The sequence below is a fragment of the Hypomesus transpacificus genome, chromosome 23 (assembly GCF_021917145.1).
Source record: "Hypomesus transpacificus isolate Combined female chromosome 23, fHypTra1, whole genome shotgun sequence".
NCBI classification, from domain to species: domain Eukaryota; kingdom Metazoa; phylum Chordata; class Actinopteri; order Osmeriformes; family Osmeridae; genus Hypomesus; species Hypomesus transpacificus.
This window is the reverse complement of record NC_061082.1, coordinates 10,735,516-10,752,020: the sequence shown is the minus strand read 5'-3', so window position 1 is coordinate 10,752,020 and position 16,505 is coordinate 10,735,516. Positions and strand designations below refer to the sequence as shown.

The following is a 16,505-nucleotide window of genomic DNA, read 5'->3' as shown; positions in this document are numbered from 1 at the left end:
AGATGACTGAGTACACTGATGCACATCTCTGTTTGTGAGATTTGAGTTCAAGTCGTGGTTTTCCTTCATAATCCCTTGACATTGAAATGTCGACTCGTAGCATAGGAATGGCTTGATTAGCAGCAGTATATAACTGTTGAGCCTGCTCTGGTCTAAGTTGACTCCTGTTTCTGGTTCTAGGAATAAATGGACACTCAATGAATTGGTTAGCTCAAACCTGATGAACAATCCAATCGAAGTAATTTCCCTTCCTGTAAATACCTAGATTGCACTCATAGCTGATATGAAACAAGCTGGGGATCCTTCTTCTCCCTCCGGACAAGGAAGTAATAGGGACATAAATCAACTTGAGTGACAGGAGGATGATCCTATGGCTGCTGTGGCCCTCCTGAGTGGCTCTTGTTTAATTGTTAGCCCTGCCCTTTCCTGCACATCTGCGTGAGAACAGAGATCTGTGTACTGGATCTGCTGGAACTACATGTTTTCAAATCAAGATAATATCCCCCTATGCATAGCTGGCATGCTTTCATTTCTTCTCTCTCTCTCTCTCTCTCTCTCTCTCTCTCTCTCTCTCTCTCTCTGTCTCTCTCTGTCTCTTCTCTCTCTCTCTCTCTCTCTCTCTCTCTCTCTCTCTCTCTCTCTCTCTCTCTCTCTCTCTCTCTCTCTCTCTCCCTTTTTTCCCTAAACCTACTTCTCCTCACACTTAATCTTTCTGGCCTGCATTCAATCTCTCTCTCTCTCTCTCTTTCTGTGTAACTCTGTCTGTCTGTCTGTCCATCTGTCTGTCGCTCACTCGCTCTCACTCTCAATGTCTACATGTCACTCTGTCTTTCCCTGTGTCTTTCATCAGTTTTTTTTCTTGCTTCCTCAGCTAACGTGTATATTCAATTATGAGTGAATCGTCATGAATTGTCTGTTCTGTAGTGTGATATACCAGTGTTAGGTAGCACTCCTGGTATACATCATGCTCCAGAGTTTATCCTTACCAGTCAAAGCATATTTTAGATGCACCCCCATCCCCCCATTTAGTCTTCGGGTTTCATCTAATTGCATACTGTTGAAAAGATGACATGAACCATTCTCGGGACTGGCAGGGCTTTGTTTTGCAAATAACGGGTATGTTTGCCTGGACTGAAGCGAAGATGCAAACATTAAAAGAGACATCTACATTTCGGGAGTCCTATAAAAGTCTGCTTGAGACTGAGCGGGCCACAGTTAACATGTTGGATATGGGCTGCAAAAACAGTGTCAGATTTCATGAGCACTCGTGGAAACTGAAAAGCAGTTTCGTGGACAATCGGCTGTTGAACTGTCGAGGCCAACATGTTTGGCTTTTTTGCACAAGGGTTATCAAACATCAACTTATCTTTTAGTTGTTCCAAGAGCTATTTATATCTTAGAATTTTTAAGGGAATCATTAGGTTTTACAGAAAGTTTATACATAGCTGAATCAAATCATCCTTAATATACTGTAACAGTGTTAGTGTTACTAGAAACTTCGATTTGTGTGCTAGGTGCTCTGAAATGAACTACGTAGTGTGATTGTCCCTGAATCCTGACTTCATAAATCAAATATATACTCTGCTAACTGATATGGGTAACAGTTCTGTCTGTTAAAAAGTCTTTAAAAAACAAATGCTGTTTTCACCAAGGTGGTGGCAGAATGCTGTTTCTGCCCTGTTGATAATGGAGTCTCGTTCTCGACTTCCTCTTAAAGGCTGATGTTGAGTTGGCAACTGTAGCTTCTGTTTGGGTTTTACATTTACGAACATCCTAACTTGCAAGTTTGCATGACATAAACGAAAAAGAGTAGGGGAATTAAGAGAAGACATTTGAATTGTCATTGGCAGACTTATGGAGAAAGCGGAGTGAATATGTGTTTTGCATGGATCTTGAATCCTAGGGATGAACCTAAGTTAGTGCCAGGAATCCTGTGGACAGTCGGGGTTGCGGGAGGTGCATCTGGAAACGGCTGGAGGACTGCCAGAGGTTCTGCTCTGTTCATGTGAGACCACACAAACTAAGGCTTGCAAAACAGTCCAGCCGACTGTCTGGCTGTGAGGGGGTGTTGATTGTGTTCAGTTTTGGTTTTGTGCCAAAAGACAGGTTTTCTCATTGCTATGGGACTGATCTGGCTGACTGCATACACACACATACAGTATATACACATACAGGAACACACACAAAAAACACTCCCTCCTCCCCCACGGGCCCCTAGGGCTTTTGTAAGCAATACCGACAAGAGCGCTTCCCTTATCTGAGCTGCCGCCGCAGGAAAACCCCAGGATGTGGCCTCTCCCTCCCTCCCTCCCTCTCCCCAGCCCGTCCGTCCACTCTTGTCACGCAAGTTTTTTAGGGGGCAGGGGGCCCCTAACCGCCCTTCCCTCCTCCTCCTCCATCCATCCTCCCTTCCTCCCTCCCTCCTAGTCCTCTTGGCAAGAGCTCACACAGGACTTACACAAACATTCAGCAGACACACACACCCAGGCACACATCCTCACACACACACACATGCACACACAGTCAGACCCACACGCTCACTCACTGAGACAATGTAAACATACTTGTATGAAGTCAAGCACATTTACAAAAAATTATTAACAAGCACACACATACACACACACATGCAAGCGTGTGCACATGGATACACGTGTATTCACACACATGAACACACGTACACACATCCAGAATAAACTACAGACAACAGACAGACTACATACACACATTCAGACAGACTACAGACAGACATATATACTCTTTTAATATATTTCTCTCTCTCGCTGCCCTTCTTGTAAATCCTGTAAACTCTACATGCAAATCAAGCCCATATTTGGAAAGTCCAGCACACCCCCCTAAATGTTTTTTTTCTTCCTGTTCAATGTTCGCGTGAGTGAGTAGACCCCTTAGTGGCGTTTTGCTTGTTTTCATTCTACTTTACTCTCCCCATGGTGAATTGTGCATTGTGTTCTTCTCTCTATAGTTTTTTTTATGTTCCTTCTTTCCGCTGTTAACTGCCAGCATTTATTGCACATTATGTGTTGCCATACAGTATGGTTACAGCTCTCCTGTTGGCTGCCTGCGTGCCCACCACTAGATGCACACTGTCAAGGTCAAGGGAGTTCCTGAGGCTCCAGGGGAGGGGGCCAAGCAGGTCTCACGACCCCAGCATACAAGCACGCTGCTTGGCCGTCTGATGGGGAGGAGAGGGTCAAGGGGAAGGGATGTCCAGAACTCTATGAGTGTCCCTGTCAGTGCTCCGCCAGATGTTCACCATATATATATGAGAACATTTCTCTCTCTCTCTCTCTCTGTATATACATTCATTTATTTAATGGATGATATTCAATTCCTCTCTGTCGAGTCTTCCTTTCTTGCTCTCTCTCCTCTCTAAAATCTCTCCCTTCTTCTCTTTAGTCTCTCACTAGTCTCCCTCCCTCTCTGTCTGGGGGAAGCTGTTCAGCAGGTCAGAACCTGCTCTGCAACTGAAGACGCACCACTACGCAGACATGAGGGAAACAAAAGCTCTATTCAACTGGGAGGATTTACTCTCTTTGAACTTGCACAGATTGGGTGGGCTCAGGTGGGCTTGAGTGAGTGTGTGTGTGTATGTGTGTGTGTGTCAGTAAAACGTTCTAGATTCCAAAGTGGAACCACCTACTGGGGAATAGTGTTAATGTTAAACTTTGGTCAATCCCAATTGGTCAGCCAATCCCAAACCCCAACACACACATTTCAGCAAACTATGTCATCTAAAAGCCTCTGTAAAAATGTGTTAACCTTGTTGTGCCCTCTCCTTTCATATGCCCCAGTATTAGGTATTGCATTTACAGTATGCTGCAAACCATAAAGTACATGAACGGTGATGTTTGCTATTTGTTTTCTGGTGATCAACGATGTTCTCACTGTCATCTGCCTCAAACCCAATGTATTTCCATACGTGGCTCTTCCACCTTTCTTGTCAACAACTTTTAGTGGAGCCCCTACAGCATTAGCTGCGTGTCACCATGCCGGCATCTTACGATTGTTCAATGTTGCCAATTTAACGACTTTGTCGATAGATTTAGCAACTTTTAGCCCTATCTAGCGACAAAAGGTCTCATGGAGCGACAAACCTAGCAACTTTTAGCGACTTTTCAGAGAGCCACCAGTGACTTCTGGTGAGATTTCTTTGGGAACACTGTGCTTGTCAGCATCCGATTCTGCATGGGTACCGGGTAGACCCTGGGTAGACCCTACTACTGTAACTTCAGAAATTGTACAGTTTTTTTCGTTTGAGTACCGACTTGGTACCGGAGTACCGGTTTTTGTAACAACACTACTGGGGAAGTAAACAAATAGGCTACCACTTTATGTATTTTATGTGTACCACTCTTAATACTGAACGTGAAGTCCACAGGAGTTAAACATCCATTCTTAGTTTTTTGGAAGCCATCAGAAAAACTGTAGGAACTAAATTAGTTGAATACTAATCAGAGTCTGTGTGCATGTGTGTGTGTGAGCATGCCTGCAGGCCCTGTGAGTGTGTGTGTGCATACCTCTGTGTATGTGTGTGAGGAAGGGTGGTGGGGTTCATTATTCTTTGGCCAAACCCCCAGACTGGTTGGATTGGAGAGGCAGCTAAACCACATCAGACAACAGCCAGGTAGCGTGTGGCCAACATCAATGAAACATCGACTGTCGTCTCCTTCGTGTGCTGCCATCCTTCTCCGGCCGACCAGAGAGCCCTCCACGATGCTGACGTGTTCTACTTGCTTCCACTGGCCAGGTTGGCAGAGGGGGCAGTCATGCCTGGCCAGGCCAAAACAAACAGGCTGGATGACCACCAGAAGGAGCGCTGGACATGTGCCTGGTGGCTAGCCCACTGCCAGACTGCAGGCAGAGTAATGCTCTGCACTCCCGCCCATTCTCTGGTCTTCGCCTCAGGGAATGCGGTGTGCTGTAAACAGCATGGGATCTTTGTCAAAGAAAAAAACTGCTTACAACTTAGTGCTGGAGATCACAAGTCCTCGTCTGTAATCCCTTGGCTGGAAGTGTCTGTCTTAACAGGCTCTGTACCTCTCTGTCTTTGTCGCATGTTCAGGTAGAGACGGCTCAGTTTTAACTATCCTCAGTTGCCCAGAGCAGGGGTGTTGTTCATTATTTTTAAGAAGGAACCACAGAAGAGTAGCTTCTCAAGTACTGGGTGACAGCTGCACACACTGATACACTGTTTTAAACTGAGCATTTCTCTCGAAGCACATCCCGCCTTCAGGTCTTTGAGTTTACATAGTCATTGTTTAGTTTGGGAGACTGAGGTTGGGTAAAGCACTTTTTTTAACCTTGGAACCTAATTAGAGAAGGTGTAGCAGCTATGAATCTAAACTCATAGAAGGACTCTATGATTCATAGAGGCTATGTTTTGGTCCTGTGGAAAACTTCTCTTGTCAGTGTTTTCTATTGAGTTTCCAATGGCTGCCAGTTCTCTGCCGATCATGTCAAGAAAACCACAGTGGTTCTCTAAACAGGCTGAATAGTTTTGAGCAGCTCTGCTTCATTTTCCTCTGAAAGGCTGTCCAGGTGAATGGAGCCAGGGAGTTATTATCTGGAATTCTTTACCACAAACACACACACACACACACATACAGACATGGACAAATAGGACACACCCATACACACAATCTCACTCCCGCACATGAACACACAGCTTGCACATGCATACATTTATACAGGACCCAACACCCCGTACACCAACACACACACACCACACCTACACTAGCATTACATAAACTAACAAGGAAACAACAAGACGTTTAGACGGGGTAAAGTTTTTGCTCTGATAGAAAACTGTTGTTCCAGTCTGTGCATACTAAGTGTTCCTGCCTGAACACAGAAGTGTCTGTTAACATAGACAGCAACAATGCCTTGTTAAACTGGTTTTATTTTAAATTGTGACCTTTCACAATGCACTCTTGAAGGCAGGGCAGGTAATGTTTTCGAGATGACTTTTTTGTCATATTTGCTCAAATAAACTTAACATCTTGATAGAAATCAATAAATCAAATGTTCTGCAGTAAAAAAAATCCAACATCTATGGCCGTCGCAGGACACAAACAATCATTGCATTCGGACCGATTGCCTGTCTGCCTAACTACCTCCCTGCAGTAGTCAAGCAGTGTGTTCATGTGTTGTGGGGGAGTGGCTCTGAAGGGTGAAGATGGGATTTATAAGGTTGGAACTCAAGCCAAAATTGCTAGTTTTGCCAAACTTACCTACCCTGCTTACAAAATGGAACATTAAAACAGTTTGTACACATTATACCTTCTAATGATGTAACATTCAGTGAGTAAGGGAGGAGTGTTAGAACTTTTTAAACCAATCATTGATAGCAACTCAATGAAACTAACGCCGTATGCTATAGAGTTAATGTTCAACAGAATTGTCAGGTTTGTGAGAGTACATTCACAAGTGTTTTGTGTTGTTCAGCTCTTATCTAAGTTGTGGTGATGTGGTATAATTAAAAGTTGTAGATATTCTTCGATTCCCATAACCGAGCGGCAGGGAAATCACAGGCAATTCTGTCTAGCTGTAATATTACGTGTTATGAAGCAGGTTACAAAATCTGCATCATTAATATTACAGAGGGAGGAATCTGAAAATCTGGGATCCATCTGTTTCTCGATAAACCGAAAACATGGTGTTTCTACGCAGGTTATTTTTAATACACAGACTAAACAAGAGTATTCAATAGTGTTGTATGCCTGTGTGTGTGTGTGTGTGTTTGGGTGTGTGTGCACATGTGTTGAACCAGATGTGTGCAAATGGCATCCAACATTATGTCATTTAGAGGAAGACGAAAAAGTGTTCTCTGTCCTGGTCATGATTGATAGAGTTTCATCACCCTGATTCTCATTCAGCCCATCACCGTGGCAGCTCTTCAAACCAGCCAAGAGAGAGCAGAACAGCCTATGATGAAGCAATCCCACACATACCAGTTGTTTTCACTCAGCGTCTCCTGATCCTTGTGTGTTTGGACCTTCATAGGGAAGGAAAGAGGGAGGAGAGGAGAAAGAAGGGAGAGGGACTGTTGTATCTTGTGGAATCACATAAGCCCACTTCTTAGTTCTCCCCAATGTCTCAGAAAGAGAGAGGGAGGGAGAGAGGAAGGGAGGGAGGGAGGGAAGGAAGGAGGGAAGGAGTAGAAGACAGGAGAAAGAGGGAGGGACGACAGAGTAAAGATACAGGTAAAAAGGGAGAGATGATTAAAAAGAGCAGATGGGATGTCTAGGGAATTAGAGATGAGGGTGTATAGGTGGATGGGAGGGTTAGGGGGGATGGGATGGGATGGGAGGGTAGGGTTAGGGAGGATGGGTCAGAGGGTTAGGGGGATGGAAGCTGTGTGTGTGTGTCGGAGTGAGGTTTAGGTGAAGAACAAATTGAGTAGTAAGATAACTGAACTGGACCGAGGAATGGGTTGGGATGTTGAGGAGGAGGAAAGCTGGAGAAGCTGGTATGTTGGTAAAAGCCCACAAACTGTAAACAAACTTTGTGAACGTGGCCACAGGTTCAGGCAGTTTAAACCCTAGACTCTTGTGTGTATTGCTTTTAACTTTGTATGCTGACATGAACCCGTTATCCTTTTCTCCCTCCCTCCCTCCCTCCCTCCCTCCCTCCCTCCCTCCCTCCCTCCCTCCCTCCCTCCCTCCCTCCCTCCCTCCCTCCCTCCCTCCCTCCCTCCCTCCCTCCCTCCCTCCCTCTCTCCCTCCCCTTCACTTCACTTCATCTGCAGCCACCATGAAGAAAAACTGTGGGATGTTCTCTGGTGGCAGCATGCTGAGCATGAACGGGCTGAATGGAGTGGACCCGTCCACCTTCTCAGAGGGGGATCTGCTGCTTCAGGTACCTCCCAGGAACACACACTGGAGTGCAAAGCAAAACATGGAGGAACGTTTGTCACAGAACTTATCATACCTCCTAACCTGTCATAGACAGGTGCTAGGTACAGTACCAAATCCTTAGATTATCCCAGACTATTTTTTTCTACAGTTTAATCAAGTTGCTGAGAGAAGACAACAAACATTGGTCCTGTGATGGTGAAAATACATATTTGCCTGGATGATACATTAATATATAATAATCTATCTCAGCTCGTGGGTGAAATATCTAATTTTACAGATTGACAGACAGCTGCGTAGGTTAGGCATTAGACTTTGTGTATTTGTTGGTTAATCCAAGTGGATTGAGGTAATCCAGCCCTATCCGTTTAGCATGAAATTGTCACAAGTGAAACAGTTTGTCCTGGCATTGTTCGCCAAAGCCTGGTCACGGTTTAAAGCCATTAAAAGAACAGCTCTCCCATGGTACTGTGCACCATGTTTGCTGATATGCACAGTCTGAGACTGGCATATTTGGGATTCCTCTCGCATGATTTGCTCTCCTGTTGTGAACAATCACCTGCCAGGGGCATAACCAGATCTGGCAACCCACTAGTATCATAATTTAGCAACCCACTAGCACTATGACCTGGAAACCCACTAGCATCATAAACAGGTGCGTGTGTGTGTGTGGACATGCTTTCACTGTGTGTGTGTATTTCCAGGCTCTGAATGGTTTCGTGCTAGTAGTCTCCGCAGAGGGACATGTGTTCTATTCATCCCCTACCATCCAAGACTACCTGGGCTTCCATCAGGTAAGGACCAGCACCCTCTGTAACTATGTCAACATGTCACATACCAGATCAAACCAGTAAACAGATGCCATGTGCAAATATCCCTGCGGTTATCCCTTATGTATGTGCTTGCTGAGAGCTGATACAGTGACCGGTCCACTGTTCTATCCAACTTTACATAACTAATTAAACTTCATATTTTGATTCTTGATTAGTCGTCAAGCACGCTCTTTCACTATGCTTCGTATATTCGTAAATATTTCCGACGAGTGGGATCTCACTATAGAAACAATAGAGAATCATATGAAACAATGGACGTTTTTCTATCGTCAAACAGTATTGCCAAGCCCTAGTTGAAGGGATAGATCAATCGCTTCAAGAGAAAAAGAGACAGAGAGGTGGTTATAGGGAGAGAGTGGGAGAGCTAGAGACAGAGCCAAGGAAAACGTGTTGTTAATTAGCAGGGACAGGAACAAGGCCCCATCTTTTCTGGAGAGCATAGCCCAGAATAACTTGGTGAGCACCCAAATTCATTCATTATCAAAGCAGCACTTCTGCTGCTCCCCAACCTGTTGCTCAACCAAAATAAGCAGGTGTTGAAGGAAATGTCTTGTAGCAAATTTGCAGTTGTGTTTCTCCTTTCTCCCCGTAATTACACAGTCACCAGATCAGAACTGTCTTCTCCACTGACAAAGGGAGATTCCACAATTTTTTACATGGTGTCCTAGTACAGCAGGATCTACCATCAGACATGTGTCTTTTATTAGCCATGCTTATGGTCATTATCTGCACAGCATCTAGACTGTCCCACAAAGACCACAGAACAGGGAGACGAGGCCGGAGGAGACTCTTTGATCTCTTGTCCATGTTGTTGGGTGGACTGTGGAACAGCAGAGCCAACAATGCAAGACCAGAGTCTAACAACAAGAGTTTTGTACAATGTACTCCTTAAGTTACTAAATGTTTAAAGTAGAAGTTTGCAGGAATTTTGAACGTAGGTTTACGGAAAGTTTAAATGAGTTTGCAGAATATGTTACTCCGAAGGTTTAGAGTTTTATCCAGAACTGGTCTATACTGTAAATCAGGCCCTACTACCAGGCCACATAGGAGCCTGGGAGTAGATAAGTGCTGGACTTCCCTGTCAATGCCCGCTCAGCGGTCCTGCCCAGTCCCTGTGTGTTTGATCTATCTCAGATCTCTCTGAGATCACCGCAAAGACAGATGCCCTGAGGAGATCAATGTCACAAGGCATTGTGTTTTTCAAAAAGCTCTCCCTGTATGTGCACAGGGATTATTTCGTATGAAGTCTTGAGGAAATATACCTAGTCTCATCTGATTGGGTTTGACAGAGACTATCCTGTGTCAACTGTATTGTGGCTTTGTGATGTTGCTCTCTGTGTTCCAACGGTATGTCTAAGCTTGTACCATGATGTGCACAGTTATTCCAGTTCTCAAGTTGAGACTTCTTGGCAACTAGGAGGCAAAAAAAAGAAGGCAAGGCACAACAGGAGTCAGGACCCTCGTCAGTCTTGTGGCTTTAGGGGTTGTTTGCTCAGTAAGAGACACGCTTTTGTAAAACTTCAGAAGTAGAACTCAAAGGGGGTGGTCACTGTCTGAAGTCTCTCTTTTGAAGACCCTTACCAAATTTATTTAGAGTCTCTTAGTCTATAAACATTTCAATAGAAGCCACACGCAAACACACTCATTGTTATTTACATGTACATTTATTCGTTTAGCAGAAGCTTTTATCCAAAGAGACGTACAAATAGAGCTTTTAGTAAGTGATGTATAATCAAGGACTCGAAGTTCTAACAATGTGACAGTGGTTGATGCCAAGGTCCAGCCTGTTTACAAGACAGAGTGCAACAATATCTCGTCTCAAAAACATCTTTGTTATGAGGGCTAAGCAGTGATTGGGTGTGTTTGTTCTGTTGCCCTGTGTCTCCCTGCAGTCTGATGTCATCCACCAGAGTGTTTTTGAGCTCATCCACACAGACGACAGGGCCTTGTTCAGACGGCAGCTCCACTTTTCCCTCAACCCCAACCCCTTCAGCGCTGACCAGGGGGGAGACAGTGAGTGATCTGACAAAAGCTACATTATTAAGAAAGGTTGAGAGACTGGTTGGTTTCTGGACATTTCTGTCATAAAAACAGACAAATCCTTGCTTTATTCATTTCCATCTATTATGTGGTTAAGTTTGCATGAATACTGAACACGTTCACATTTATTCATTTAACCTGCACTTTTATCTAAAGTGGCATACAAAAGTACATACATCAGTTTGGGATTTATTTATGATGTATAAGTAATACAGTAGTTAGTGGCACAGAACAGTCTGTGTTTACAAGACACAGCACAAGACAAAAAAAAGCTTCCTGTGGTTAAATCCAGGGTAGGTTACTGATGAGACACTCCTCTCCATCCTGTCATGTTTAGGTATGCAGCATAGTAGTGATATCACCAGGAACCTTGTGAATTACAACCCAGATGAACTTCCTCCAGAGAACTCCTCCTTCCTGGAGAGAAGCTTTGTCTGTCGTTTCCGCTGCCTCCTGGACAACTCCTCTGGCTTCCTGGTAGGTGGGAAGGAGAGCCTGGATGGTGATCAAGCAAACACGGTCTCGTAAAAGTGAAATAGAAAATATCCTACATTCCCTTGGCCAGTTGTTCTCAGGGCCCGTCTCCTGACTGTCTCTTTCTGTGGTGGGTGGTAGTGGAACATCACATCCGGATCTCACCCCATTTGAACCTCATATGTCTCTCTGCCATCCAGGCTCTGAACTTCCAGGGGAGGCTGAAGTACCTGCACGGCCAGAGCGTCATGGGAGAGGACGGGAGCCGTGCCCCGCCCCAGCTGGCCATGTTCACCATCGCCACACCCGTCCAGACCCCCTCCATCCTGGAGATTAGGTCCAAAACGCTCATCTTCCAGACCAAGCACAAGCTGGACTTCACCCCCATGGGCATCGACACCAGGTGACCCTATAAACCCTCAGCTGCATGGAGAAGTGAGGGCCGAGGATGTCACCGAAAAGGCGACAAAATAATCGAATCAAAATGAGAGTCAAACTCCACTACGAATCGTGCTCAGATCTCCTCCTGAGGTTGTCTAAATATGATTAGCTTTGGTGGGGTCTGGGTTTGTGTTGAGCGTTCGAATAGTGTAAACGTGTAAGTTCACTTAAAACAGTGTCAGAAACACCATGGACCCTCTTCTTTTTATGTCAGACTCTTCAGTAGACAGTGTTGTAGCTTCAATCTAGTCAAAGTATATCGTATTAGTATTTATCTCCTTTTTGTCATCAGAGGTTGAAGTGTTCAGTAGTTGTTATCTCCTCTACTATCTCTCTACAGGGGCAAGGTTGTGCTGGGTTACTCAGAGATAGAGCTCTGCATGAGAGGCTCTGGATACCAGTTCATCCACGCTGCCGACATGATGCACTGTGCTGACAACCACGTTAGAAGTACGTCCCAATACTCCTATTCAAAATACTGTTCCCATTTGTTTAGTACATTCTGTATTTGCGCATATACTAGATAAGTACACAAGTAGGGACAAGATTAGTACACTAGTAGGGACAAGCCTAATCCAGCTGTAGACCTGTTTCTCCTGTCAAAGCTCAACCCATTCTCACTCGTGTCATGTGTTTTGTTTTATGGATGATACATTTTCCATTTGATCTTTATAAGCTTTATGAGCTTCTGTGATCTACAGTGATTTACTGTGTTGAAGTTAAGAGCAAAATCCTGACACCTGCTGTTCGTTTGACAGTGATTAAGACTGGAGAGAGTGGCCTGACAGTGTTCAGACTGCTGACTAAGACAGGTGGCTGGGTATGGGTCCAGGCCAACGCCAAGCTGGTCTACAAAGGGGGACGGCCCGACTTCATCATCGCACGTCAGAGAGCGCTCGTGTGAGTATCTGACTAGGAAGCTCCTGATTACATTACATCTATAACTCAACTGTCCCACACTGTAGCACCCCCTCAATATCAATTTCTCTCCCCCCTCTTTCTCCCTCTCTCATCCACTTTCTTTCTCCCTCCCTCTCTTTCTTTCTCTCTCCGTCTCTCTCATTCCTCAGTAATGCGGAGGGGGAGGAGCATCTCCGCCAAAGGAAGATGCAGCTGCCGTTCAGCTTCGCCACGGGCGAGGCCGTCCTGTACGACACGGGCCCCACCCTGGATGCCACCGAGTTCCAGAACAGTGGCATGCCCCCCAAGATCCCCAAAACAGTGGACCCCAAAGAGGTGGACCCCTCGTCCCTGCTCGGCTCTCTGCTGAAGCAGGATGAGTTTCTCTACACCCAGCAAGTGGAGCCCTCTCTTCCTGTGGACCAGGCCTTCATGGACAGCCATGCCCTGGTAAACGTACCCAGCGACCCCTGGCAGGCCCTGGGGTCCCGGGGGATCAGCATGGAGGCCCTGGGGGTGAAGGAAGACGACGCATCCGTGGCGGCCATGATTGGTTCCATGGGGAAAATAATGCGGGACAGCGGGCTGTGCTCGACGCTGGAGGAGCTGGACATGGACCCAGCAGCGCTGATGGACTGGGAGAGCGCCCTCCTGAGGTTGAGCCAGGGCGCTGCCGACGGGAACTCCACACCGGAGCTGCATGATATCCTCACGGACGACATCTTCTCCTACGTGGAGGAGGTGCTCTTCAAGGAGAACAGGCTCGCTAACAGCAACCAGGCGGAGCCCTACATGAATGCTTCTAGCCCGGAGAAACTGTCAGAAAACCAGCAGATTCTCTTCCCCATGCTGAACGGGTTCAATACCCAGAGTCCCAACAACAGGCCTGCCAGCCTGTCAGGACAAGGTCCTAACCAAGCGTTCATCAGCACCCAGAGACTGACCCACTTTGGTCCGCATGTCCCTAAACCAGACCTAAACATCCCCACACTTCAGCAGCTGCAGCTTAATGACATTTTCACTCCATCGGTGGAGCTCCCTGGCCTCCCAGAGTCTTCCGGCCAGGGGGGCAGGTTCTGTGCCCAGGAGTTAGTCCAGCCCCTGGGATGCCCCCAGGTCATGCCTGGCCAGGTGTGCTCCGGCCAATCTGACCAGCGTGGTTCTCCCAACGACCTGCAGGCCACCATGGTAGCAAACAGACAGCTGCAGAACTCTGGGGGGAACACCAACCTTGTACCCCCCGGTTTGCCTTCCATGATGCATTGCAACGGCTTCACCTCCCCCCTTATTGAATCGAGTGGCCTTAACGTTTCTGCTCCTTTCCCGACAGCCTGCCTCCAAGGAGGTGCCCCATTTCAGTCCACAAAGACCCAGCAGTGGCCCCAGAACCAGCAGCAGAAGCTTTCCCAGAACGGCCTCATGCAGGATGGGTACAAACTTCCTCCAGTCTGCCTGAGTCAGCTGTCAGACCCCCAGAGACTGCCCCCTGCAGGCCCCTGGCCCAACAACACCAGTGGATTGTACCACTCTCAACAAGTGGGGGGCTTGGCTCAGGGCCAGCCTGCCCCATCAGCTTCATCCAACAGCTGCATGTTTGAGAACTGTTTGCCACCCCTCCAAAACGGAAACCACATAGATGGCACAGTCCAGGACCCCTCTCTGTCTCTGTGCCAGCGGAGGACGGACGCCCCCCAGGACTACAGTCCCCCCCAAGGGTCCTGTTACTTCCAGTGGGGGCACAGTGAACCCGTGGTGGGCACGTCGGCCATCGCCCAGGAGAACGCCAGCATCAGTCCCCAGACACGCTCCGTCGTACCCAGCATGGCGATGCAGCAGTACCTGAGCATCAACGGCCAGACACAGGTACAGCAGCATCTATCTCACACCTAACACACCTACATCTCACACCTACACATCTGGAGGGAGGGAAACGTTAAGCGTGTGGTGAAAATGCTTTTAAATTCTTTACATTTTTGAGAACAGCAATTAACCCAAACATGTTTTCGATGTGTTTGATAATTGATAGTTGATAATTTCTGTTTTACTCAGTTTATTGCTTGGAGCAAGGTCAAACTAAAACAGTAAAACAAAAAATATGTATACATACAGTTTTGCAGTTTGTTATGCGTTTTTCTTTTCACTAGATTCTGAGCCAGACTCTGGACAGCACTGGACTGTTCTCAATGCCCCTGGTAGATGAAAACATGCACTTTACAGACCACAGCCAAATCCACTGCTGCGACATCTAACTAACAGAGGGAGGAGCTGTGGCCAAATGGAGAAGTGATCTTGAATCATACATCAGAGAGGAATTTACACACTCCTGTGATTTTTCTTGGTCATATCTGTTGTGTCTTTATTGTTGCCATATTGCTGTGTGTTTATATAATGCTGCAAGATGAAGCCTATACATCTATCAAGTTCTTTATGAGTAAGATTATTAGAAGTATGAAGTATGGATATTCTTATATTTTCTAAGCATGGTTAAACATGACATCCTATAGGTCGCCAAATTCCCTGTTGTAATATTATGATTAAGCGAGCCAGATTCATTTCGTTTTTAAGTGAGCTTTTGTATTCAGTTTGTACACTTTCATATGTTCAAATATGGGAAAAGAAAATATTTTATTTTGGTAAATCACACATTTAAGATGTGTATGCAGTGTAAAAAATGTATCTATACTATTGTTTTATTATCTAATGTATACTCTATTTTAACCGGTTTTTATGTCATACAGTACGTGTGTGTGGATGTGTGTTTTTGTGTGTGTGTGTGTGTGTGTGTAGAACACAAATAATAGCTTATGAAAATAATTCTATAGGAAAACACATTTTATTTCAGAAAAACATATGCACTGCATTGTGTATAAATACCTAATACACACAACTTACAATGCAAGGCTTGTTATACACTATAATACTGTTGGTATTCAAACCATGTTTTAAAACTGCAATGTTCCGATGTAGTCAATACTACATCAATAGTATTCATGAGTTTTGTTTTTGTATAACACCACTGAGCCATTTGCCTTATGCTTCTACATCAATAACTTGTGATTTTATTAACAATAACAAGAGATCAAAACACACAGGGCTTGTTGTAATGGCTGTAGGGGAGACTCCGGAAACCCAAATCCCAGGATTGTAACCCTCTCAAAAGGCCAAATTAATCTACATGTTGAATCGGTCAGAGTTACCTTTGTGTGTTTCCACATAGCATGACACCTCCTTGATTCAGAGGTCTCAAGAAGCCTCACGTCAGCACTCTGTCCCTCTCCAGTTGTCCCCAGAGACCTTTGGAGTCACGTCAATATCATAGTTTTCCTCTTGACCTACTTCCTCTCGGTGCTCTTGTAAAAAGGGCAAGACAGGTAGAAGCCACATGGCATAAAGTCAAACTGGGTTCGATCTCTGTGTTGCTTTCATTCAGTCAGCAGTCTCAGACTCAAAGAGTCAAAATATTGAATATGACAGCCTTAAAACATTCACCTTGGTGAAATGTATCTGGCAATTTGATAGACCGCTATTGTGCCTTACAGTCCGCCTGCCCTGCATAAGCAGGATGAAATTACCTGGTGCCACCTTTTGTGAATGCTCTTTTTTCTCTCATCAATGCCGGCACAGAAAAAGGAGAATGGCGCTCATATTTACTTTGCAACTTACTATTTTGTCTTCACAATATATTGGCATACATTTTTTGTCTGTTTTACAATATAGTTGTGAAAATGTTCTGTTTTTATGTTGTATATTCTTATACCTATTATACATACTGTATACTACTCTTTGTAAACTATTTGTATCCACATAATCTTATATTATTTAGTATAGTGCACGTGTATTTAGACACGTAGCGAATGCCATTTATTGAAGATGGACCCATGTGTTCCAGATTGTTTCTTTGAATTGTGAAATTCTTTTTTCATATTAAAAAACGAGTCACTCAGAA

General features: G+C 45.3%; 1 protein-coding gene across 1 annotated transcript in view; it reads left to right on the top strand.

The window, feature by feature from the left end:
- Positions 1–16,505, top strand: part of LOC124484985 (aryl hydrocarbon receptor-like) — a 32,014-nt gene extending 15,509 nt beyond the window's left edge. The window contains exons 3-11 of the mRNA XM_047046164.1: positions 7,766–7,875; positions 8,576–8,665; positions 10,597–10,717; positions 11,082–11,221; positions 11,419–11,621; positions 12,000–12,109; positions 12,418–12,559; positions 12,730–14,422; positions 14,704–16,505. Of these exons, the coding sequence (XP_046902120.1) occupies positions 7,766–7,875; positions 8,576–8,665; positions 10,597–10,717; positions 11,082–11,221; positions 11,419–11,621; positions 12,000–12,109; positions 12,418–12,559; positions 12,730–14,422; positions 14,704–14,808 (2,714 nt within the window). The 3' untranslated portion in view covers positions 14,809–16,505. The remainder of the gene's footprint in view (positions 1–7,765; positions 7,876–8,575; positions 8,666–10,596; positions 10,718–11,081; positions 11,222–11,418; positions 11,622–11,999; positions 12,110–12,417; positions 12,560–12,729; positions 14,423–14,703) is intronic.